This window comes from Morus notabilis, unplaced genomic scaffold (assembly GCF_000414095.1).
Source record: "Morus notabilis unplaced genomic scaffold, ASM41409v2 Scaffold78, whole genome shotgun sequence".
NCBI classification, from domain to species: domain Eukaryota; kingdom Viridiplantae; phylum Streptophyta; class Magnoliopsida; order Rosales; family Moraceae; genus Morus; species Morus notabilis.
The window spans coordinates 1,721,144-1,746,941 of NW_010367622.1; the positions used below are offsets into that span (position 1 = coordinate 1,721,144).

The 25,798-nt window shown below is 38.1% G+C and overlaps 2 protein-coding genes across 2 annotated transcripts in view; one reads left to right on the forward strand and one right to left on the reverse strand.

The window, feature by feature from the left end:
* The first annotated feature begins 8,475 nt into the window (after positions 1 to 8,475).
* LOC21410582 (B3 domain-containing transcription factor VRN1) lies at positions 8,476 to 10,983 on the forward strand. The gene is made up of 3 exons (XM_010113022.2): positions 8,476 to 8,585; positions 9,458 to 10,330; positions 10,437 to 10,983. Exons 1-3 carry the CDS (start codon positions 8,490 to 8,492, stop codon positions 10,743 to 10,745), a joined length of 1,278 nt encoding a protein of 425 aa, XP_010111324.1. The 5' UTR covers positions 8,476 to 8,489; the 3' UTR covers positions 10,746 to 10,983.
* Positions 10,984 to 14,777: 3,794 nt separating this feature from the next.
* LOC21410583 (probable protein S-acyltransferase 4) overlaps positions 14,778 to 25,798 on the reverse strand; it is a 28,067-nt gene continuing 17,046 nt past the window's right edge. The window contains exons 5-6 of the mRNA XM_010113023.2: positions 15,899 to 16,453; positions 14,778 to 15,053 (exon numbers count right to left, since the gene is read on the reverse strand). Coding sequence (XP_010111325.2) covers positions 15,926 to 16,453 — 528 coding nt within the window. The 3' untranslated portion in view covers positions 14,778 to 15,053; positions 15,899 to 15,925. The remainder of the gene's footprint in view (positions 15,054 to 15,898; positions 16,454 to 25,798) is intronic.

Below are 25,798 nucleotides of genomic sequence, written 5' to 3' on the forward strand. Positions count from 1 at the left end.
GATACATTGAGAAAGAACCGTGGTGTTCTTGGAATTTAAGAGCTTAAGACGGTGTTAGAGGAGTTTAAGATTTTCATCCTAATCGAACGACGGTCAAATCCTCATTCATTTCTTTAATATCTTTGTCTAAATAGAGTATTCAATGTTAATCAATGATGGTCAAATATGTATTAATCTTAATTCTGAGTAATTAATAAACTCCTATTTATGATATTATGTTCTTTGACATATTAAGTAATGACACATGTGAATAGTGTCAAAGTCTTGGTATATTGGGAGCATAGTAAAATAAATAGCCAGGAATATTAATTTACAAGATGAAATTCATTCCTTCATAATGAAGTAGATGGACGGTTCCCATAAGTGTTGATTCGGGACTTGAATAATAAGAGCGCTCAATTTTATGATTGGATCATAAAATATATTATTCATTAGAGGATCAATGGTACTTATGGAGAAAGATATAATTAAAGAGGTTAACGGAAAATACCTAGCTTTAATTATGAACCGTTTATGGAGGATTAATTCGTATGTAGTGACTATATCAATGGATAACACAAATTTCGTGAACATAATTGTTTTATTATTTTGAGAGTGCAATTTCAAATTTATAGTGGAGTAATTTAGAATTAATAATTTTGACATATTAATTAAGGTGTTAATTAATTGTCAAAATCATTAGAACTTAAAATCATAATGTCTATAGTTCCTCTCAATGGCTCCATAAGATTAATGTGAATTGAATATATCATATTGGGTTATGATTATTAATATAGAATTGAGAATTCTAAATACACATATTAATTAATTTGATTAATTAATATTAAAATTAATTTAAAATTGTTTTAAATTAATATGGATGAATTTAAAGAGAATTTTTTTTTCTCCACGTTTCCTTCTCTCCTCCTCGTTAATATATATATATATATATATATGGAAGGAAACGTGCATGTGCACGTTTCCTCAAAAAAAAAAAAAAAAAAAGAAAAGGGAGTGGGAGGAAACGTGTTGTTGCACGTTTCCTCACCTGAGGAAATGGAGTAAATGTGCGGTTGCACATTTACTCAAAATGGGGATGAATTCTGTTGATAAGAGTAGGAACGATAAAAAGTGTTTTTTTTTTTTTTTTTTTTTTCGAGTGAACAGAAAGAAAAAGAAAAGAACGGGAGAACAAAAGAAAACCAAAGAAAATTTCTTGAGTGCCATCATATACTTTTGAGAAAAGTGAGTGATAACTATAGGTGGCTTCCCTATTCATCCATCTCATGTGTTGAGAAACCCATCAGAATGCCCACACGTTCGAGTTCACGTTAATCCGGAGATACATTGAGAAAGAACCGTGGTGTTCTTGGAATTTAAGAGCTTAAGACGGTGTTAGAGGAGTTTAAGATTTTCATCCTAATCGAACGACGGTCAAATCCTCATTCATTTCTTTAATATCTTTGTAGTTAAATTAACATGAAATAATGATCGCATTAAATTTTGATTTATGTGATTCGATCGATACCACGCTTCCGCACAATTTTTTTTGAAAATCCGGTTGGAGAAACCAACAATTATATTGATTCCTGTTTTACAATTGATCTAATCAAAATAAAATAGCAAAAACTAATTCCATGGAACCGAAAAAATTTACGACCAATCCATTCGCATAAAACATAACCAGCACACAATAATTATACATCATATGCAAAAGTGCCTACCCTTTAAACATCTAAGAATTATCACATAGTTGAAACTCTTCCATGATGATCCTCTTGCGTTAAGAGAATAATAAATTACATATTGATTCCTATTTTATAATTGATCTAATCAAAATAAAATAGCAAAAATTAATTCCATGGAACCGGAAAAATTTACGACAAATCCATTCGCATAAAACATAACCATCACACAATAATTATACATCATATGCAAAAGTGCCTACCCTTTAAACATCTAAGAATTATCACATAATTTACACGTTAAATTAGCATGAAATAAAAACCGCTCTGATACCAATTGTTGGTTTCGAACACCACGATTCTTTCTCAATGTATCTCCGGATTAACGTGAACTCGAACGTGTGGGCGTTCTGATGGGTTTCTCAACACATGAGATGGATGAATAGGGAAACCACCTATAGTTATCACTCCCTTTTGTCAAAAGTATATGATGGCACTCAAGAAATTTTCTTTGGTTTTCTTTTGTTCTCCCGTTCTTTTCTTTTTCTTTCTTTCTATTCTCTCTTTCTTTTCTTTTTCTTTCTTTCTGTTCTCTCTTGAAAAAAAAACTTTTTTTTTTTCGTTCCTCCTCTTATCAACAGAATTCATCCCCATTTTGAGTAAATGTGCAACCGCACATTTACTCCATTTCCTCAGGTGAGGAAACGTGCAACAACATGTTTCCTCCCACTCCCTAACTCGAACATGTGGGCGTTCTAATGAGTTTCTTAACACATGAGATGGATGAATAGGAAAGCCACTTATAGTTATTACTCACTTTTCTCAAAAGTATATGATGGCACTCAAGAAATTTTCTTTGGTTTTCTTTTTCTTTCTTTCTGTTCTCTCTAGAAAAAAAAAACTTTTCTTTTCATTTCTCACTTAACCCCAGAATTCATCCCCTTATTGAGTAAATGTGCAACCGCACATTTACTCCATTTCCTCAGGTGAGGAAACGTGCAACAACACGTTTCCTCCCACTCCCTTTTCCTTTTTTTTTTGTTTGTTTTGAGAAAACGTGCACATGCACGTTTCCTTCCTTTTATATATATATTAACGAGGGGGAAGGAAACGTGGAGAAAAAAAATCTCTCTAAATTCATCCATATTAATTTAAAACAATTTTAAATTAATTTTAATATTAATTAATCAAATTAATTAATATGTGTGTATTTAGAATTCTCAATTCTATATTAATAATCATAACCCAATATGATATATTCAGTTCACATTAATCTTATGGAGCCATTGAGAGGAACTATGGACATTATAATTTTAAGCTCCAATAATTTTGACAATTAATTAACACCTTAATTAATATGTCAAAATTATAAATTCTAAATTACTCCACTATAAATTTGGAATTGTACTATCAAAATAATAAAACAATTATGTTAACGAAATTTGTGTTGTCCATTGATATAGTCACTACATACGAATTAATCCTCCATAAACGGTTCATAATAAAGCTATGTATTTTCCGTTAACCTCTTTAATTATATCTTTCTCCATAAGTACCATTGATCCTCTAATGAATAATATATTTTATGATCCAATCATAAAATTGAGCGCTCTTATTATTCAGTCCCGAATCAACACTTATGAGAACCGTCCATCTACTTCATTATGAAGGAATGGATTTCATCTTGTAAATTAATATTCCCGTCTATTTATTTTACTATGCTCCCAATATACCAAGACTTTGACACTATTCACATGTGTCATTACTCAATATGTCAAAGAACATAATATCATAAATAGGAGTTTATTAATTACTCAGAATTAAGATTAATACATATATGACCATCATTGATTAACATTGAATACTCTATTTAATAACGGAATTTATTAGAGATTCATAATTAATCGCGTTCCGGTCCTATGTAATCATATTACATAAAATGCTTTCATTCCAATAATCTCATTATTAACAATCTAGGATAAGATTATTTCATTCAGAATGTAATGAACCGCATTAGTAATTTTAAATTAAAGATCCCAACTTTAATTTATAATTACGGACAAGTTTAGATTATTTTATTTCAAACATTATCCTCTGCATATAACAATTATATATAATGTTTAAAGTTACATCAAAAAATAATCTAGAGATTTTGATATTTATAAAACATCACATGTCTAATGATTTACTATTCATATCGGTACAAATAATGGTTATTCTAATGGAGTGTAATGGAACATAATATAAATATAATCGGAAAGGTAAAAGTGTTGGTTTCCGAAACGATTTCGGATGCGGAAGCGTGTATCTACGGATCGTGTATAACAAAAATTTTCATGAAACTTTTGCAATACTCTATAGAATATATTTAAATTTATACTCGAATAAATTAATCTAATTAATTTATTTACCTAGCGAACGATTATGTCAATAACTTAAGTTCTTTAACCACGAACAATTCTCTTTCCAAGCTTTCTAGAAGAAACCGAATCTTCCTCGTCTAGTCCTTGATACCTGCAAGATCTAGAGTATGGACTCTAATTTAGAATTATAGGATTGATCACTCGCTAATTTTTGCTAATTTAGAATTTTATCTAATATGTATTCCTCCACTATTAACGCATGCATGTGAAGGAAAGTTAGAAGAACTTTTCGTCTCTCTTTTTCTCTGGGAAATTCGGCCACCTATAGGAAATGAGAGTGAAAATTGTGTTCTCCAATTTTCTATTGTCTCCTATTTATAGAACACCAGGAAGACCCATTTTTTTTAACTTGAAGACAAAGTAATAGAAAATTGATTATTTTAAATCTCATTTAAAATATAGTTTCCCATTTAATTTTAAAAACAAAATTCTCCCTTACCTTTTACTATATGGCCAACCACACCTCAAAAAGACCTCCCTGTGGTTGGCGCAAATAGCAAGTAGGAGAGAGAAAAATTTTCTATTTTATCCAGTTTCTAATTTTAGTTCAAATTCAAATTTAAATAAAGTCAAATTTTACTTTCCTTTTTGAATTTGATTGTAAAACTTATCAAACAAGTAAACCAGATACCTTAAAGAATAAACAACTGAATCTCAGTGTGTATCACCCTATGCAACACACCCCTACACCTTTCTGTGTCTGGGCATGTGGCCTCCTGTGGTTCCACCCCAGTGTGTTCTAAAATTAATTTAATTAAATAATCTCATTATTTATTCCGAGTGATATTAAATCCCAATAATTTACCTTGTCTTGCAAATATTACAAGGACGATGCGGGAACTCATAGACCTCTAATTTCGAGCTCTAAAATAATAATAATTAATTAAACTTGTTAATTAATTAATTACTTTCATTAATTTTAAAAGTTACTCCACTAAAAACTTGAAATTGCACTCTCGAAATTATAGACAAAATTTACTTATAAGAACTTAAAGTGTCTATTTGACATAGTCACTACATATATATCAATCTTCCATAAATAATTTATAATTAGAGCTAGGTAAAATTCGTTAACCTCTCTATTTACATCTTTATCCTTGAGTACCATTGATTCTCTAATAGATACTATATTCATAAAACACATTCATAAATATGGGCTTGTTACGTATTCAAGTAGTGAATCAATTCTCAAGGGAATTATTTATCTACTTCTTCAAAGAAGAAGGAATGGATTCAATCTCGTATATTAGCATTTTTGGCCACCCACTTCATTATGTCTCTAAGATACAAAGAATAGAATTTAGCAATTTTGAAATCCGTGCTGAGTAAGTCAAAAGACACAAATCCATAAATAGGAATCTGCTAATAACTCAGGATTAAGATTGTTTTATATATGACCTTTGGTAGACTTAAATTTGATTTTCTATACTTAATGAAAATTATCAGAAAATCAAATTGTGCCTGTGTCCCAGTTCTACATAATCTCATTATGCATAATACACTCATTCAATATCTCTCTATATTAATGATACGGATAACACCATTCCATTCTTAATTGGAGTGATGTATATTAGTAATGTTATAATCAAAGATTCTGTAAATTTAATTAAATTCATTATGAACATTATTTCGATTATTGTCCCTAAATATTATCCTCTCGTATATAACACTTATATACAATATTAAAGGTCACATAATTAATTGCAAAATTTTTAATGATATTCATAAAGTATTCAATAATACATGCACATAAATAATGAATAAACTATTTTATTAATTAAATAATAAATATACTTATTACATCTCATGCTTCAAAAATACTATTCTTAACATACTTGTCGGTGAGCAATATTCTCATGATTATAAGAGTTTAATCTATATACATATCCATCGAGTCCTTTTGCTACCTCATATATTTTCCTGATACAATACGACATGTTTTCGACATATTGGTAACTTATATTATTTTCTCAATTGGTTATAAATCGGATGAAATTAATTTATGAGTAATTTATCAATTAAATTAATTTAAGATAAATTGATTAAATTAATATTTTTATTTTTATTTGATATGGGAATGAATGTATAATATTGTTTCAATGAGATAATTTTTACATTGAGTTATTTGAATTAAAATTGAATTTGTATACAAAATTCATGGATCAAATAAAAGATCAAAACCTGGGGAAAACTAGGTCAAATTAACCAGACGAATTTATGAAAGATAGACTATGTCCGTCATTCATTCGATTAACCGAATAATGGTTTCAGGTTAACCAAACGATGCCATGTAGGCACCGGCTATTTGCGATTTATATCTCAATTTTGATTTTGAAAATTACTTTAATTGCGAAAATAAGACCTTAAATTGTTTCATTAAAAATTTTATAATTCGCTTTGCAATTTTTTTTCCCTGTTTTCCAACAACTACAGTTGATTTTTTGTGAAGATATGAACTTAAGCCTGACACATGATGTTTCTAACTGCCGTTTAGTTCGTTGATTCAAGTTTTTAATTCGAGTTGAGATGTGATTTTATGTAAAAACTTTTTACTGTAGCAAAAAAATTAGATGTGACTGTTTCTGAGAGCTTTTTATTGTAATAAAACTCGAATTCTAAACTCAAATCGGTAAAATAAACGAGACCTAAATATTGAAACCTTTGAATTGAACCAATAAAATCACGAAAGTTGTTCTAGAAGTATTCAAGGCTAGTTGGGCATATCTGACGTGTATACACTAACTTAAGTGAAAGTGTTGGAATCTACTGATAAATTCTGAATTTGCAATACTGTTTTGATTTTATTTTTATTGTTATTAACTGGTAAGATAATTAGCCAACAATTTTAGGTACGATTTAGAGGATTTTCTTGTCCTTATTTGGTAATAATTTGTTAGACTCCTCTAAACATTTTGTAGATTAATGAAAAGTTACTTGATTTTTCTATGTTCAAAAGAAGTTTAATTCAATTCAATTAGTTAAAAATTAGAAATTGATGAATTTTTCCATTAAATGTAACAGATAAGTTTCAAAGTTCGTAGACCATACCGACAGTGTGCAGGGAATAAAGTAAACATTGTTCAAGGAAAAAAGTAAAATATATATTTAAAAACAATTACGTTAATTGGTGAAATTTAGAAAAAAGTATTTATGAAAATTATTTTATGTTTGAGAATATTTTTGAGAATTACAGAAAAAAGAAATTAAAAGCATATTTTAGAGGATTGTTTTGGGTTAATTTTACAAATAGTTCTTAAGATTTATTCTCAATCTCACTTTGATCTTTAACTTTAAAATTGCTAACAGTTTGTCGGTCATTCTATTATTTAGTATAAGAAAATAAAGATTAATTTTCACATATAGTTCTAAAATTTTAACTGTTTTCATATTTCGTCCTTAATTTACACAGACTCAAATGAATTTTAACGCCTAATATACGGAAAGGCCAAAACTAAAATTAAAGCCTCGTTCAATTTGCCGATTTAAGTTTTTAATTTAAGTTAAGATGTGACTTTATGTGAGAATTTTTAACTGTAGCAAAAAAGTTAGATGTGACTTTTTATGAGAGCTTTTAACTGTAGCAAAACTGAAATTAAAAACTCAAATACATAAAATGAACGTGGTCTAAAATAAAATAAAAACTTTAAGTTTGTTTATTTGACAACTCAAGTTTTAACTTGACTTGTTAACATAAAAGTTAATTTTGAATTTTTGAGGGTGAAAATACTGTAGCAATATATTTGTAACATGAAAAGAATAATTAGGGCTTATTCATTTGTATTTTTTGAGTTAGGGTGACTTGAGTTTAGATCTTAATTTGAGTTAAGATGTATTTAAGTATGGTTTGAGGTGAGATTCTAATTTCAATTTGTGTTTGGATGTGCACTTTTTGAGTTATAGTTTGAATTGAGAATTCATTTGAATTTGTGTTTGAGTGAGTTAAAACTTGAATTTATATTTGTATAGTATTTTAATAAAAACTCAATGGTGATGAAAAATTTTAATAGGGTATATAGGTGGAGTTTTATTCGTCTCTTTATTGTGAACATATAGAAAAAAAATCATCTCAATCGAAATTAAAATGAAAAAATTATGACGTTTTTAAAAATAGAAAACTAATGTTTATTAACTTGAGTTTGAATTTAAGAACTTGAGTTAAAAGGAAACTTGAACGTAGATTTTAACTTTAAATTCAAGTTAAAACTTAAGTTAAAACTTAAATTTTATAAAATAAAGTGAATTTGAATAAAATTATAAGTTGAGTAAATTTTTTTTTTTTTTGAGTTTGACTGTAAACAAACAAGGCATAAGACATTTGAAAAGTCAAAGGACTGACTTTTAAAATGCATTTTGAAAGTATGTTAAAGACAGCAAACTCCTCTGGCCCCTTTACTCAGTTCCAATGCCGAGGAAACGCCGAAATTCGCACTCTCTGGCGACCCCAATGCCGCATTTTTCTGCAATAATGCTTCAGTTCCCCATTCCTGGACACGAACTGGTAAATTTCTTTTTTTTTCCCTCTTTTTTTTTTTATCTGGGTTTTTTTCTTTATCTACTCCTTATTCTTTAATCTAAATGCATGCAAGTCCAAAATTAAACTAAATGCGAAAGAATTCTTTCTAGTTGTCTGTCATAACTTACATTATCTCTACCATCTAACCATCCAATAACTCTAATGGATTCTGGGCTTTGTTTTTTAATCCTTAGTTTTCCTATTTGATGTTAAGCAAAATGAGCAACTACATCTGTGGGATCCTTAAGATCACAATGTTATCTGTATTTTCATGAGTCCGGTGGGTTTGATTAAACTTTTACCTCAGAGGCAAGAAAGGTGATTTCTATGCATGAATATTTTTCTCCAACTATATACATGGGACCATTGTATAACGAACTTGTAATGTTGAATGGCCAGAAATTTGTGGGAAAAAACATGGAGAGTTGATTTATCACAACATGCATACCTATCTAATGTTTAGTTAGCTAAAACATTAAGCACTTTTATTTCTTTATGGAACATTTTCAGCAGTTAACAATTTCTTAATTTCATATGTAAAGAATTGATCAATAAACTAACAGCTTTAATCAAGATGCACACAGAAAAGGAAACTGCAGCGAGAAAGATGCCAGAAACATTTAAAAAAAAAAGAATTAGAAGAAGAAGAAAAAAGACAGATCCATGGCCTAAGAATTTAAAAAGACCAAATAATGAATGGAAGTTAAAATTCACCAGAGATTTCAAAGTGGGAAAACTTTGCATATAGAAGGAACAAGATCTCAATCTTTTTGTAGATTTGCATCTTGGTTTTATTTCTATACTTTTCATTTTGCAATTAGAAGTAAAAGAGTCTGAATTGTATATGGCATCTTCAGATGATCCCAGTAAAGTCTGCAATGAAATTTGGTAAGGATTTGTCTGAGGTTGCTACTCTTATTGTTCCTAATGGCCGATCTTGGCAAGTAAGACTAAAGAAAGACGGGAAGAAAATCTGGCTTCATGAAGGTCTGCAAGAATTTGTAGAATATTACTCTGTCCAATATTTCTACAATTTACACTTTAGATATGAAAGGAATTCGGTATTCTATGTTTGTATCTGCGATGCATCCGGTTCTGAAATTGACTATCCATGTGATAGTCCAAACAGAGGTCATGTAGTGCCCGATTTCAGAAAGCATCATGAGGAGCACATCGGAGGTGATGATTCTGTTGAAATTTTGGATACCAAACCTTCCATTTCTCTTGGTTTGCGTGTTAAGGATGGAGATGAAGATAAAAAAGATGTTGAAGTTGTTGAGATTTTGGATATCAAACCTTTTGCCTCCAATGGAGGTGCGGAGCAAGATTATTCTAGGAAAAACCACATACGTCTCTTTCAGCAGAAAATAGGCAGGCATACTAGCCGTTGCCAAAGTCATACTTCTAAGGATCCTCCGACTTCTGGGGTAGCCTACTGGACGAGTAGAAGCTGTAGAAAAGAAAAGCAGGCAGACCTAAAAGAACCGGCCAATGACAATGTTCCTGGAAGAGGTCAAGCTAAAGAAAAGAAGAGGTCACATGCACGTGCTTTCCCAGCGAAAGAAGATGTTGAAATGCTTTTTCCCAGAAGTTTCTCCTACACTAAATCGCGAAGACTAATGAACTCTAAGGAAACTGAGAGGGCGGTTCGTGCTGCTAGTGTGTGCAAGCTTAAAAACCCTTCTTTCATGGTTATCTTGCGATCATATAATCTATGTCACAGCTATGTGGTAAGTGATTAGCAATGCATAGATCTTCTTTTTGAATTTCTTCAGTCTCAACTATTTTACATCTTGTGCTTATTAGTTTCGATTTTGTTTTCCTATTTTGATCTAGAATATGCCAGAGGAATTTGTAAGGAGACACTTGAACCAGTGCTCTGAGGATATCCAACTTCAGGCTAACAATGGGAGAAGGAAATGGCCTGCTCGGTGCTATTACCAAGTCAAAGACGGTTTGATTACCTCAGTCAAGAAAATAGGCAAAGGTTGGGGTCCATTTTCAGCCGATAATAATCTGCAGGAAGGAGATGTTTGTGTTTTTGAGCTGACCAAGAAGGGGAAGGATGTGAATGTTCTGAGAGTCTGGATTTATCATGCAGCTGATTATGCAAGGTCAGCACAGAAAAGGTTCAAAGCAAAGTAACTTGTCTAAGAGCAGCGTTTGATGAAGAATTTTGTCCCAAAATAGTAGTAGCACGCCTACTTTTGGTTTCTGTGTTTTGTTTATTGGCATGGCTCACTCAAATATGTCTCAATATTTGTATATAATCTTTGTACATGTTGCTGCTAAATTAGGCACTACAAACTCCAAACTGCCTTCGTTTTGGAACAGGGTTCAGAATATATATGCAGCTGTAACTTCTATAAATTAACCAAAAAGAAGGGGAAAAAAAAACTTTTGTATTTACTTTGTTTTAGAAACGTGTAGATTTGCATGTGTTCTTCTCAGGTACATAATTAGCTTCATAAAACCGTTTATTATCGATTTTTCTTTTACTTACTCGTAGTACTGAGGTACTTGTCTGCCTAAGGCAGTCGAGGCACGTGCATCATGCTATTCCTAGTCTGTCAAATTTTTCTTCTGCACAAGCATTTGATATGTTGATGATTTTGGTATATGATCTAAACAATGTTTTAAGTTTAGATCAGTTTGCTTATTTGATATGATAATGACAACCGTTAGGCCACTCAAAAACTTGACCTTTGCTAAATGAAACAAAAAGATCAAGCTGAAAAGAACTATAGCAAAGAGAATAAATTTTTTTCCTGTGGAGCTCAAGGCATACCGCGACGTGAGGGGTCAAAGATTAGACCACTCAAAAACTATGACAACATGACTGATGGACTGGCCTTGAGCAAGAGGCACACACCAAGAGATCAGGGTTAGACCACTCACAACTTTGATCGATTAGACCACTCAAAAACTATGACAACATGACTGATGGACTGGCCTTGAGCAAGAGGCACACACCAAGAGATCAGGGTTAGACCACTCACAACTTTGATCGTCTGTTTGCTACATCAGCCTTGGCTACGTCTTAAAGGGTTGAGACCTAACTACGCAACGGTTGTTGGGATGACCCCATAACGTGGTAGGTTGTTTGATAAGGAAACCTATCTACGCAACCGTTGTTGGGATGACCCCATAACGTGTTAGGAACCTAGCTCAGAAAATCAGCCAAATACCAATTCCACACTCACACACACCAGAAATAACAAGAAAATGAGAATAATCAGATGAAATTTTATTAATCCAATCTGTCAAGAACACTAAATTACACTGAAATGTAAAGGATAAAACGGAGAATTCGAGTACTCCGGGAACTCCTAATTTGGTGGTATTCGAGAGACCACCGCTCTCCCAAATCTCAGTCTCTCAAAACTCTGAAAATCACAACCTACCTCTAGTGAGCTACAAAGCCCTTTATTTATACTAATTCCTACTAACTATACCAGCCCACTAACCAAACAAGTTCCCAAGTCATTAACGGATCCTAACATTACCTCCTCCCCAAAGAAACACCTTGTCCTCAAGGTGTTAAGTAATCGTAGCCGTGTGACTCCACTTCCTTCCGATTTCTATCACGCCAATTCCTTTCAACCCCCTTTTGCCACCCCGCTCTTTGTAGATCCAACCCCAATCGGACCGAAATAAGAAGACCCAGTCCAAATGTCACTGGAATTGTCCTTAATCGCATTGGAAGTGTGCAGCCCAGCTTTAACGGCATCGGAACCAACCCAAATCACGCCGGATTTGAGAAACCCAGCCCTTGGCTCGCCGGAATATGCCCTAATCGCACCATAATCATGAAGCACAGCCCCAATTGCAAGGAAATCAGCCCTAATCACGCTGGAATTCCGAGACCCAATTCTAATTGCTCCAAAATCATCCCTCATGACACTTGGATTCCAAGTCCCAGCCCTCCCATCGAGAGACCCAGCCCCCAAATCGCCAGAATTGATCTTAATCGCGTCAGAATTGCAAATCCCAGCCTTCATGGCGTTAGAACTAGCCCTAAGTACACCAGAATTGTGAATCTCATCGCTGAGAGTGCTTGGTTTCATCCAAACTCCATGCAAATCTTCTGGGTTAGTCAACGGATCGTCGTCCGTCGCCCTCTCCTGACGGTCGAGACCTCCTTCCACCCTCCTCCCGTCATCGAACAAATCCTCGCGCTGCAGATCCGGACCACCCAGCCCCAGATCGCAACGGAACTCGCGCTCCTCCATGAGACCTTGGCCTGAAATGTAAAGGATAAAACGGAGAATTCGAGTACTCCGGGAACTCCTAATTTGGTGGTATTCGAGAGACCACTGCTCTCTCAAATCTCAGTCTCCCAAAACTCTGAAAATCACAACCTACCTCTAGTGAGCTACTAAGCCCTTTATTTATCTTAATTCCTACTAACTATACCAGCCCACTAACCAAACAAGCTCCTAAGTCATTAATGGATCCTAACATAACGTGGTAGGTTGCTTTATCTTATCAAACCTCACGAGACGAAGTCAAAATGAAAAAAGAGAAGGAAACCTAAAACAATCAAACATGAAGCGTAAGAGGCAAAGGTGATCGAAAAATAAATAAATAAGCGAAGTAGACGTGAGGGGGGGCCATCCCCGAGACCCCAGCAGCCATCCGGTCTAAGCTCTAAGGCCCCCATGAGACGTACAAATTATCTCTCACGTGTTAGTGTATGCTTCAAGGTGTTGAAGGAATCCCACTTGATACCAAAATAGTGTGAAATGGCCGTGACACCCTTCAAACCACAACCAAGTCTGATTTCCCCAGCAGGTGTACGATTTTGGCGCCACTATAATTTCGACATGCCTTACCATTTCACACAATGACAACATTCCACCACAATTAATTCAAACACGAATTTTTGGAGCTTCAGAATACCCTTTACATGTGGACGACAGACACAATGAAAGGCGGAGCCCGAAGCCGAGTTTTGGAATGAACAAGGTATGAGCATAGTGTTAGGACAACTCCTCCCAACAGTTTCTTTTTGTTATGTTACTACACAAAGGAATACATGCAATAGCTTAGATTGCATTCATATTGATCGATTTTGGGTTAAAAGAGATCCTTTCTTTCTCTCATATTGTACCGTCTGAATTGTTTGCCTCCGTTTGAATCAAATCCATTTTTGTTTAGAAAAAAATAGAGATATAGGAAATCCAATATCCTAAATGGGGCCATATTTTATGTTTTTCACACTTTTTGTTAATTAGACTTTTTTGCAGGGATCCCCCTCCATTTCACGAGTTTGGCAAATTGGTCCCTTAACGTTTTTTCTTGACAACTCACCTCTTAAACTTTAAAATTTATTGCATTGTTAGTCAAATTGAAAACGAAGTTAAAAATTTAGATGGTATCTTCCACGCAAGTGTTTAATAAGAATAATCCTAATCTTTTTGCATCAAATTGAACCCTTTATACTCGTCGTGAATGAAATTTTTTTTTGAAATTAGGGGACCCCCAATTTTTCTCCTATAACAATTAACTCTCAATTTCAAAATTTTTTTTGCTTGTGATGCATACATAAGAATCAATTTGATGCAAAAAAGATATTAATTACCCTTATGAAACATTCACGCGGAAGATATCATCTAATTTTTAATTTATTTTCAATTTAACCAATATTACAACAAATTTTAAAATTTAAAGGGTAAATTGTCAAGAAAAAAAATTAAAGAACTAAATTACCAAATTCATAAAATTGAGGGGTGTCCGTGCAAAATAACCTTAATTTTTTGCGCTACAAGGGCACAATCTAATAGTCAATTAGTGTATATGACTGGCAGTCCATTAGTGTATATCACTGGTTCATATTTTTCAATAGATTCCAGTAGTCCGAAATAGTTTCATAAACATTTTAAGGGCTGAGTCTTTTTTTTTTGGGTGTATTTTTTTCGTTTCAGATTATAGTAGCATTTATTTCTAGCAGCTAAAATCCAATTTAGAGTGACTGAAAGATAAAATATCCATTCTTAAATTTCCTCGCACAAAAATGACAAGTTCTATCAAACGTTTTATTTGGTGTTGAATGAACTAATCCTTGTAAATATCGATTGATGGTAATTTCAAGATTTCTCATAGTTTGAACCGGATAGAAGAATAGACGTCATCTTCCTCTTGAGTAATTAGTAATTACGCATAAAATATGCCTTTCATTTCCTTGCAAATTGCAATCATTATTGTGAAAACACAACATTTACAACAATCACGGGTCTGAACTTTGAAGAGGACAGATTGAAACAAACAACAAATCTTGTATCTTTTACCCACAAAAACATTAATAATAAACTTGTAGTTAACCTGTATATCATGAGTAGTTAATAGTTGTCTCAAGCCACCAATCGCCATATATAACTGCAAAAACCTGACATACTTAAAAACATCTGCTTCAAGATGTACACATTGTGGAAAGACTGATGTAGCAGAAACCTGTTTGTTTGTTTTTTTTTTTTTTAAATAGAAAAAAAAGTCAAATAATAGAAGAAATAAACCCAAAAATGACTACAATAATACTAGAAAGTAATCTTTATGGGAGCATCTAGAGAGATAATACATCATATGTAGCAGCACAGCCAACAAATGTGCAATACTTTTGCTATTATAATTTTCTTGTGCAATTTTTTTTCCTTCTAAAAAAGAAAAATCTTCAATTTTCAAAAGATTTGAGGGTCTCAATTTTCATGTATTTTTAAAAGTCAACTATGAACCGCTTAAGAGCCTGGGGGTTGTGGGATCACAATTGAAATCATCATTTCTTATTTGCAGGGAACATGCTTTTTTTTTTCTTTTTTTAAATAAAAAATGGATATTTATCTTTTTACAACCCCTATTTCAGGTTTGTTGAAAACCTACACCTTTATTTTTTAACCTCTCTAATTAAATTTAATATATAAATCTATACTTTATTTCAGTCAATAATTAATTTTGACTTTTAAAATGACATACTATCCTTACAAAAAAAGCTAAAACTTTCAATAATTATATATAGATATATATATATATATATATAAGAGTTTAAAAAAAAAGCACACATTAAATGGTAAGTTCAAGGTTTTATTTTATTTTATTTTTTTATATTTCATTTTTCTATTTTTGCTATAATGTCAAAATGATGGGTTGACCTTGAAGAAGTATAGATTTCTTATTTAAAGGTATGAGATAAAAAACCAAATGTAGGTATAGATAAAAAAGTAGAACTATAGGCTGAAGAACCAAATGCACAAGCGTTCGGGAATGCGGATTGATAAAGGAAATGAAAAGGAAGGCAAAGTTACCTCTGCACTTAACCATTTTTTGACGAGTTACTTTCTGTCATTGTTTCCCTCTATTGTTCCATCTATTAGCATGGTGCCTTCAACGGATTCTCTTACTCTTTCTCTGGCAGGCGAATGTCGCATAGGTTCTCGAATCTGACCATCCATTCGTCCATTTCCACCGGAGGACCTTCTCAGGGACTCTTTCACTTCAGTTTCAACTGGAAAATATGCCCCTAGAACATGCCTTCTTTCATCCTCTGTGCTCTTTAGATTATTCTCTATATCATCGTAATCCAAATTCCGCAAAATATTTGGAAGTGGAAAACCACTGTCCTCGGCATGCCTTGCTCCCATTTCAATGTCGATTTTTTCTTTTGAGCTCATAACACCTTCACCAAGATCGGGAGTCACAGATGTCACCATCACATGCTCATCCTCCTCAATGAATGACCGGAATTTATTCATTGATCGGGGGATGCTAGAGCAAAAAATTTCCGCACAGTTCCCCGTTGTTCCCTTGTGATATGGGTTCTCCTTCTTATCATATCGGTATCGGAAGTTCTCATAAGTAGTCTGCATAAAAAGACGAGAATAATGACTTCAAATGAGAAATTATTTTGTGAGAGAGTGACGAGAAATTCTCAAAAGCAAAGAAAACAGAAAAAGACAACCAAGAGAACAATGAAAAGAGGAAAAGGTGATAACATGTATTTGCAAGATAAGCTCAATTATGATAACGGTTTATTTTGCGCATTTCTCAAACTAAAAATTAAGGTAATTTATTTGACTCCAGTTGGACAAAAGGAAGAATTGGGTGCTCAAAATGGTTATATGCATAAATTCTTCTAAGATGAAAAATATTTGCTTTTAAGGAGGGAAATTAAATCGAGTCGTCTGCAGCTTGCAGCTCAAGGTGTGAAGGACCAAATTACTGGTATCAATTAGTTCTATCATAATAAATATATATGTTAGACCCCTACTGAAGCAAGTTTACACTAGGAGGGGCAAAACGGGTAGAAAACACAGAGTTAGGGGCCTAAGGGAAAATATTGAAAGTGGCTAGGATGAGCTGATGTGGCAAGGGGGCTACTCTGGGAGCAATTTGAATGGGGGAAGGGCAGTAGGTTTAGGCAGTGAGTATTTTCATCTTTTGAGTGTTGGGTGTGTTGCTGAAACGGCTGGGAGTGCCTCTGAGCTTGAAATGTCTGATCTATCCTTTATATTTCAGTGTAATTTGGTGTTTTTGGCTGATTGGATTAATAAAATTCCCTCCAATTACTCTCATTTTCTTGCTGTTTCTGGTGTGTGTGAGTGTGGTATTGGTGTTTGGCTAATTTTCTGAGTTAGGTTCCTAACAATTTGGTATCATAGCTCCAATCCATAGCACCTAAACCAGTGGATCTAGAGAGGGTGACTACGGTGGAAAAGGGACTGGCGGTGGTCCAGGAGGCGGTCCACGTGGTGGTGACCGAGAATCTTCTGCAGATCCGTGACGAAGTGGCTGGGCTGCATGGTGAACTAGGGGAGGTTCGAACTCAGATGGAAGACGTGCAGGCGGCGCTGCGAAGGATGGAGGCACTGTTGGCGGCGCGGCCGACGGCCGGGGAGGCCGATTGGGTCGCGACGGCGAACGGCGGGACGGGGAGAGGCGAGATCGCGCGCCTCGGGGCGAGGAGAGCCCAGATCGTGACGACCCAGGCAGAGTGGAGGTACCAAATCGGGAGGATCTTCGCCGGGAAGCGCCGATTCGCGAAGATGGAGGCCGCAAGAGGGATTTCCGGTGCCGGAGAGACATGGGTCTTCTAGAAGATCGCAACTACCGGCGAGATCTAGGGCTTAGACGTCTGGGTCAGCGGCGGGGAGAGCAGATCGACGGCGGGCTGAGGGTGGAAGGTGGCCGGGGCTCGCCGGAGAGGGCGGCAGAGCTGGGACGGAGGCGGGAACTGGCGTGGGAGCTGGAGTTTGAGCAGGTGAGGCCCATTCCGGGTCGGGGACGTCATGGGTATCCCCAGAACAGGGAACCCAGCCGGGATCCGGATCTGATTGGGGCCCGAAGAGGTTGGGATCCGAGGTTGGCCCGTGGGGAATGAAGGTGGGAGAACCAGTGAAAGTTCCGCCAAGAGACCCCGGAAAACCACCGGGGATGGGGAGAATTTCGGGGGAGAAAGATCGAAATGCCAAGCTTCGCCGGCGAGGATCCATATGGGTGGTTGTTTAGGGCGAAGCAGTATTTTGATATGTGTGAGATTCCGGAGTGAGACAAGGTTTCAGCTGCCTTAATGTGCATGGTGGGGTGGGCCTTGAATTGGTTTCGGTGAACGGATTCGCAAGATCCGTTTGTGGGATGGAGGGAGTTAAAGGGAACGATTTTGAAACGGTTTAGTAGAGCCAAAGAGGGCAATCCGATGGAGAGATTGATGGTGTTGAGGCAAGTGGGATCGGTAGCAGATTATTTGGACTGTATTGAATTGCTTTCGGCTCTGGTGAGAGGAATGCCAAATGCATTTTACAAGGGAGTCTTTCTCAATGGACTCCGAGAGGATGTTAGAGCGGAGGTGAAGATGCATAAACCGACTACTCTGCAAGAGGTGATGGAGATAGCACAACAAATCGAGGATCGAAATGAGGCGGTGGAGTGAATGGGGTGGTGGAAGAGTGGATGGGTTGGAGGATTGGGAATGTCCTATTCGTTCAATGACGGTACCACCAGCCGGCCTTCGTTTCCGGGGAGCTCCCTTCGATCCAACACCGGTCGGGAAGGGGGGGATGTTGGAAGGGGACGAGCTTCCCTGTCGGGGGCTTCTAGTCCGTCGGGTGGTGGTGCAGGGGGATACCGCCGGATGTCAGAGGAGGAGATGCAACAACGACATGCCCCTGGGCTTTGCTTTAAATGCGATGAGAAGTTTAGCCCCGAGCACCGCTGCAAGAACAAGCAACTCCAAATTCTGTTGGCAATCGAAGATGATCCAGAAATAGAAGGGGAGGTCGAGGAGGAGGGCTTTGATGAAGAATCAGCGGTAGAGAAGGTAGATCTCTTTCTCAACTCTCTAATGGGAGTAAACTCTGCGAAAACCATGACATTCAAAGGATGGATTGGTTCGCGGGAGGTGGTAGTGTTGGTGGATAGTGGAGCTTCTCACAGTTTTGTGTCGAAATTGGTGGTCCAAGAGTTGAGGCTGCCTTGTGATTCCTCGATTAGGTGTTGTGTGCAAATGGGGAACGGAGCGTGTATCAAACAACAAGGTGTTTGCCAGGGAGTAGAGTTGATGATTCAAGGTTACAAGGTGGTGGAGGATTTTTCCCCATTTGAGTTAGGAAGTGCCGATGTGGTGTTAGGAGTGACGTGGTTGCGTAGATTGGGAGAGGTGAGAGCGGATTGGTCCTGATTCACAATGAAGTTTAAGGAGGGGAAAGAGAGGGTGAGTTGGTCAGGAGACCCCTTTTTATGCTACATGCCCGCAAGCTTACATTCGATGGCTCGATCTCTCAGGCCTCACCAAGTAGGAGTATTGCTAGAAGTTTGTGAGGTAGTGGGAGATGGCAAGGAAGGGGCTGCCGAAGCAATTTCCAAGGAGCTACAGGGAGTGTTGGCGCTATTCGGGGAAGTTTTTGAGGAGGTTAAGGGGCTGCTCCCTAAGAGAGTTCGGGATCACCGTATCGTATTGAAGGACGGGGTGGACCCTCCCCAACGTCCGACCCTATCGCTATCCACATTTTCAAAAGGGGGAGATTGAGCGGTTGGTGACGGATATGTTGATTTCGGGGATAATTTGGCCTAGTTGTAGCCCTTATTCGAGTCCGGTGCTCTTGGTGAAAAAGAAGGATGGTAGTTAGCGTTTTTGTGTGGATTATCGAGCCTTGAACCAAGTAACAGTCCCGGATAAGTTCCCTATTCCGGTGATTGACGAGCTCCTTGATGAGCACCACGGAGCACAAGTATTCTCGAAGTTGGATTTGAGGGCGGGATACCATCAAATTTGGATCCTCGAGGGTGATGTGGAGAAGACGGCCTTTCAGACACACGAGGGCCACTATGAGTTCCTAGTGATGCCATTCGGTCTCACCAACGCCCCGGCGACATGCCAAGCATTAACGACCTCGGTATTTCGACCATACCTTCGCCGATTCCTCCTTGTGTTCTTTGATGATATTTTGGTGTATAGCAAAAACTTGGAAGAGCATAGGGAGCCTTTGACTAAGGTGTTGGAGATTTTGGAAAGAGAAAAGCTATATGCTAACAAGAAGTGTATTTTTGGCCAATCAAGGGTAGAGTATCTCGGCCACATAATTTCGGGAGAGGGAGTGGCGGCGGACCTCTCCAAAGTGACGGCCATTCCTACTTGGCCGACACCTCGGAATGTGTGTGAAGTGCGCGGATTCTTGGGCCTCACCAGGTATTATCGGCGTTTTGTGAGGGGGTATGGAGAGATAGCTCGTCCTCTTACCAATTTGCTCAAGAAATGAGGCTTCGAATGGGGAGAAGCGGCAGCGCAAGCCTTTGTGGTCTTTAAGGAGGCTATGACTACCCTTCTGGTAATGGCTATGCCCGATTTCACCAAGCCTCTTGTAGTGGAAACGGACGCGTCGGGGGCTGGTCTTGGGGCAGTGCTCATGCAAGAAGGCAAACCAATTGCTTTCTTTAGTAAGGCACTCGCCGAGGCAAGCCGGGTGAAATCGGTTTATGAGCGGGAGTTGATGGCGGTGGTGTTTGCCATCCAAAAGTAGTGCCATTACTTGTTGGGATGCCACTTTGTGATTCGTTCCGACCAACAAAGTCTTCAATTCCTCATTGATCAAAGGATGCTTCCACCAGAACAATTACGTTGGGTTACGAAGCTTTTGGACTATGACTTTGAGGTCCGATTTAAACCAGGGGCAGCCAATAGGGTGGCGGATGCACTATCAAGGAGGGGAGAGGAGCAAACCTTAGACCTAGTGGCCATTTCCGTGCCCCATTTGGTGGATTTGGCGGATGTGAAGCGGGGGCAGTGGGCGGATGAGTGGCGCTCGGGGGTGATCACTAAGTTGCAAGACGGGGAAATGGTGCGAGAGGGGTTACGTTTGAAGGAAGGGCTGTTGCTCTATAGGGAAAGGGTAGTGTTGCCAAAAGCATCCCCTTGGATCCCTCGTTTACTGCATGAGTTCCATGATTCGGTGATCGGCAGCCATTCGAGGTATTTCTGCACTTACAAATGGTTGGCAAGTAACCTCTTTTGCCCGGGAATGAAGGAGGAGATTCGCGATTATGTGGCCCGATGTGTGACGTGCCAAAGTGCCAAGAGTGAAGCGTTGTCCCCCGCTGGCCTCTTGCAACCTCTCCGATCCCAAACCAAATTTGGGAGGACATCTTGATGGACTTCATTGGCGGGCTGCCTGAGTCGGAGGGTTGGGATACTATTTTTGTAGTAGTTGATAGATTATCCAAGTATGCCCATTTCTGTGCCCTCACACATCCGTTCTCAGTGAAATCGGTGGCCGAATTGTTCGTCCGAGGGATTGTGCGGCTTCATGGGGTTCCTCGATCGATTGTTCGTGACCGTGACCCCATATTCATGAGTACATTTTGGCAGGAGCTATTCAAGCTCCAAGGGACCAAGCTGCACACTAGCTCCACCTATCATCCTGAATCTGATGGCCAGACTGAGGTGGTGAACCGTTGTCTGGAGACTTATTTGAAGTGCTTTGCTAGCGCGAAACCGAAATTGTGGCTGAAGTTCCTTCCGTGGGCGGAGTATTGGTTCAATACCACATACAAAGCTTCTACTAAGTATACCCCTTTGTTAAAGTATAAAACTATTGTTTGCCCACCTCCTAATAGCTTAAGCTTTTGAGATTGGTAAACTAACATGATATCAGAGCGGGAGGTCCTGAGTTCAAACCCCCGTAATTGCACTCTTTATCCCCATTTAAAATTGTCATCATGTGTTGGGTCTTTAATATATCTCGAGCTTAAATATTCACGTGTTGGGCTTTCTAATTAATTTACCCACACGATTGTCCATTGTTCAGCCCACACGTGAGGGGGAGTGTTAAAGTATAAAACTATTGTTGACCCACCTCCTAATAGCTTAAGCTTTTGGGATGGATTGGTAAACTAACACTTTTCGCGTCGTCTATAGCCGGGACCCCCCAGTGTTATACCGGTTCCAAGATACTCCTTCCTTGGATGTTGAAGTCGACAAGCAGATACAGCTTCGTAACTCCATGTTGGATGAGCTCAAGGAGCAATTGGAGAGGGCACAGCAAACCATGAAAAAGTTTACCGATGCTCACCGCCGCGATGTGCACTTTGCGCCAGGCGACCTTGTTCTTCTCACGCTTAGGCCCTACTGGCTGAAATCCTTGGCCAAGAAGTTCAACGAGAAGTTGGCACCCCGCTACTATGGTCCCTTTGAGGTCACTGAGAAGATTGGCAACATTGCTTACCGTCTTTCGCTTCCGGAGGCTGCTCGCATACACCCAATGTTCCATGTTTCCTGACTCAAAGCCTTCAAGGGAGACACCCCAACTGCCCACCCCTTGCTGCGGCATCTTTCAGAGGAGCTCGAGCTTCTGGTCCGCCCCGCGGCCATCTTACACGCACGGCAAGCTCGAGAGGGAGGGCCACATGACTTGGACTTGCTCGTCCAATGGGAAGGTCTGCCTGAATGGGAGGCAACTTAGGAACCCCTAGCCGCCCTCCACCAACAATTCCCCGACTTCAACCTTGGGGACAAGGTTGCTCTCTAAGGGGGGGTTGGGGACGAGGCTAGGATGGGCTGACGTGGCAAGGGAGCTAATCTGGGGGGAATTTGAATGGGGGGAGGACAATAGGGTTAGGCAGTGAGTATTTTCATCTTCTGAGTGTTGGGTGTGTTGCCGGAACGGCTGTGAGTGCCAGAGAGCTCGAAATCTCCGATCTATCCTTTATATTTCAGTGTAATTTGGTGTTCTTGGCTGATTGGATTAATAAAATTCCCTTCGATTAGTCTCATTTTCTTGTTGTTTTTGGTGTGTGTGAGTGTGGTATTAGTGTTTGGCTGTTTTTCTGAGTTAGGCTCCTAACAATATAGCACAGGGAATCTTTAACTAAAGAGACTTGTCAAAATAGGAACACATGAAATTCACATAAATGGTAAATTATTTTGAATTTAAATTGCCAAAATCAAAGAATCAAAAAAGAAATCTGTTGAGAGGTATTTTAGGCAGGAAACTAATTAGGAAAAATTAGTTTTAACAATCCCTGATTTTCAGGGATTGTGGTAGATATTCTTTCCTATTTTCTCTCTATGTAAATTCAATAAATACCTAGCAATGTATTATTCAATACACGGAAATACAAAGATATTTTCCAATCCCTAGTTTTCAACATGGTATCAGAGCCCTAGGACGATTCTCTAGGGTTTTATGCCGCCAAGTAGCCGCCAAGGAGCCTTCATCGCTGCCGTCACTGCCAAGGAGCCTTTATTGTTGCCGTCGCTGCCAAGTGCCTTTATTGTTGCCGTCGCTACCAAACAGCCTTCATTGCTGCCGGCCATTACTGCATCATCCTCTCCTTGAAATCCAAATTTTTTTTTTTCCCTTCATTCAATTATGTCCGATTCCAAGGCCACCAACACTTCCGAGACTACTGAGGAGGCTTCTCCTGCCCAGAAAACCGGAGACTTGCAGAATATTAGAGCCTCTTATCGACTCAACGGGATAAACTATCTCAAGTGGTCCCAAGTTGTTCGCACGTACCTCAAAGGAAAGGAAAAAATCAACCATCTGCTTGGGACTGCACCAGCAAAAACAGACCTTGGATTTGTGGCATGGGATGAGGAGGATTCGATGATTATGTCATGGCTGTGGGATTCAATGGAGCCAGCCATTAGTGATACTTGTATGTTTCTGGCTAGTGCGAAGGGGATATGGGAGTATACCCAACGTACCTACTCGAAGGCACGTGATGCAGCTCAGGTTTGTGAGATAAAGATCAAGACAAATGGAATGAAGCAAGGAGACATGGCTGTCACAGAGTATGCCAATTTTCTGCAGATGATGTGGCAGGAATTGGACCACTACCGAGTGTTCGAAATGTACTGCCCGGATGATGCAACAATTCTCAAGAAATACATTGAAGGTGACAGGGTGTGATTTTTTGGCTGGATTAAATTCTGAATTTGATCAAGTTCGGTTACAAATACTCAGTAAGGAGGATGTTCCTTCACTAGAAGAGGCCATCTCAATTATTCGGGGAGAGGAGAGCCGAAGGAATGTGATGCTAGAAAAACCGAGTGGCATGGAAGGGTCTGCCCTGGTGACTAAATCAGAACATCAGGAGAAGAATAAGGATGACCAGCCAAGGAATTCAGGAAGGGAGAACCAGAGAAGGGAAAATAGAGATAATCTGTGGTGCACCTACTGCAAGAAGTCGAGGCATACAAAGGAAAATTGCTGGAAGTTGAATGGTAAACCTCCAAGCAGTGAGTGGGGAACACGTGGTAGACAACAGAGGCCCCAGGCTCATCTCACGGAGCAAGCAAAGGCTGAAGGAGGAGCGGACAGCCAGGGATTTAAGGGAGAAGAGATAGGGTTCAAAAGGGATGAGATTGAAAAATTAAGGAGTCTATTGAGTTCTCTTGAAAAACCATCCGGAGCTAGTTCCTTAGTTCTCTCAGGTAAACTAGTGATTTCTTATGGATTGCACGCTTCTGGAAAATTTTTTGATGATTCTTGGATATTAGATTCTGGAGCCACAAACCACATGACACACTCCTCACATTTTTTCCGTACATATACTCCTTGTCCGAGTAATAGGAAGATTATCGTGGCAAATGGAGAATTAGCTACAGTGGCAGGTTTAGGAGATGTTTATATTAATCCCTCCGTGGTCCTTAGAAATGTCTTGCATGTGCCGAAGTTATCAACTAATCTTATTTCTATTCAAAAACATACAACTGACCTTTAAGTGTTGTGCGATATTTTTCTTGTCTCATTGTGTTCTTCAGGATCAGGCCTTGGGGAGGAAGATTGGACTTGCTAAGGAAAGAAACGGTCTCTATCATTTGGAAATTTCAAAGAAAACCGCCAGTAACTTGCATGTGTCTCTTCTCAGTACCTCCAATAAAGATGTCATCTGGCTTCACCACTATCGTCTTGGTCACCCGTCCTTTAGAGTCCTACAACTTATGTTTCCACAATTGTTCATAGGAATAGATGTTTCTGAGATTCATTGCGATGTTTGTGAACTAGCAAAACATACTCGTGTTCCTTTTCCTATCAGTAATAAAAGAAGCGTTTTTCCTTTTCAATTGATCCATAGTGATATTTGGGGTCCATCTACTATTCCTAATGTATCAGGGGCTCGTTGGTTTGCCTCATTAATTGATGATTGCACACGTGTAACCTGGCTGTTTTTACTTAAACAAAAATCTGATGTCAGTCATATTATTCTCAGCTTTCGCTCCATGATCCAAAACCAATTTGGGGTGAAAATAAAAACCTTTAGGTCAGACAATGCTAGGGATTATTTCAACCAGGTTTTATCACCCTATTTTCAAAAGGAAGGAATTATTCACACTTCTTCTTGTGTGGATACACCCCAACAGGATGGGATAGCTGAGAGGAAAAATGGGCACCTATTAAATGTCACTAGAGCCTTGTTGTTTCATGGGAACATGCCTAAATCCTACTGGGGGGAAGCCGTCTTAACAGCCACACACATGATAAATAGATTACCTTCCCGTGTACTTGACAACAAGAGTCCTATGGCAATTCTTAATACCCACTACCCTCACTTTAGAACCTCAAATGGCCTTATAACCAGGATATTTGGATGTACAGCCTTTGTACATGTCCACCGCCCAAACAATAGGAAGTTAGACCCCCGGGCAACCAAATGTATTTTTGTTGGCTATTCATCCACACAAAAGGGGTACAAGTGCTATCATCCTCCAT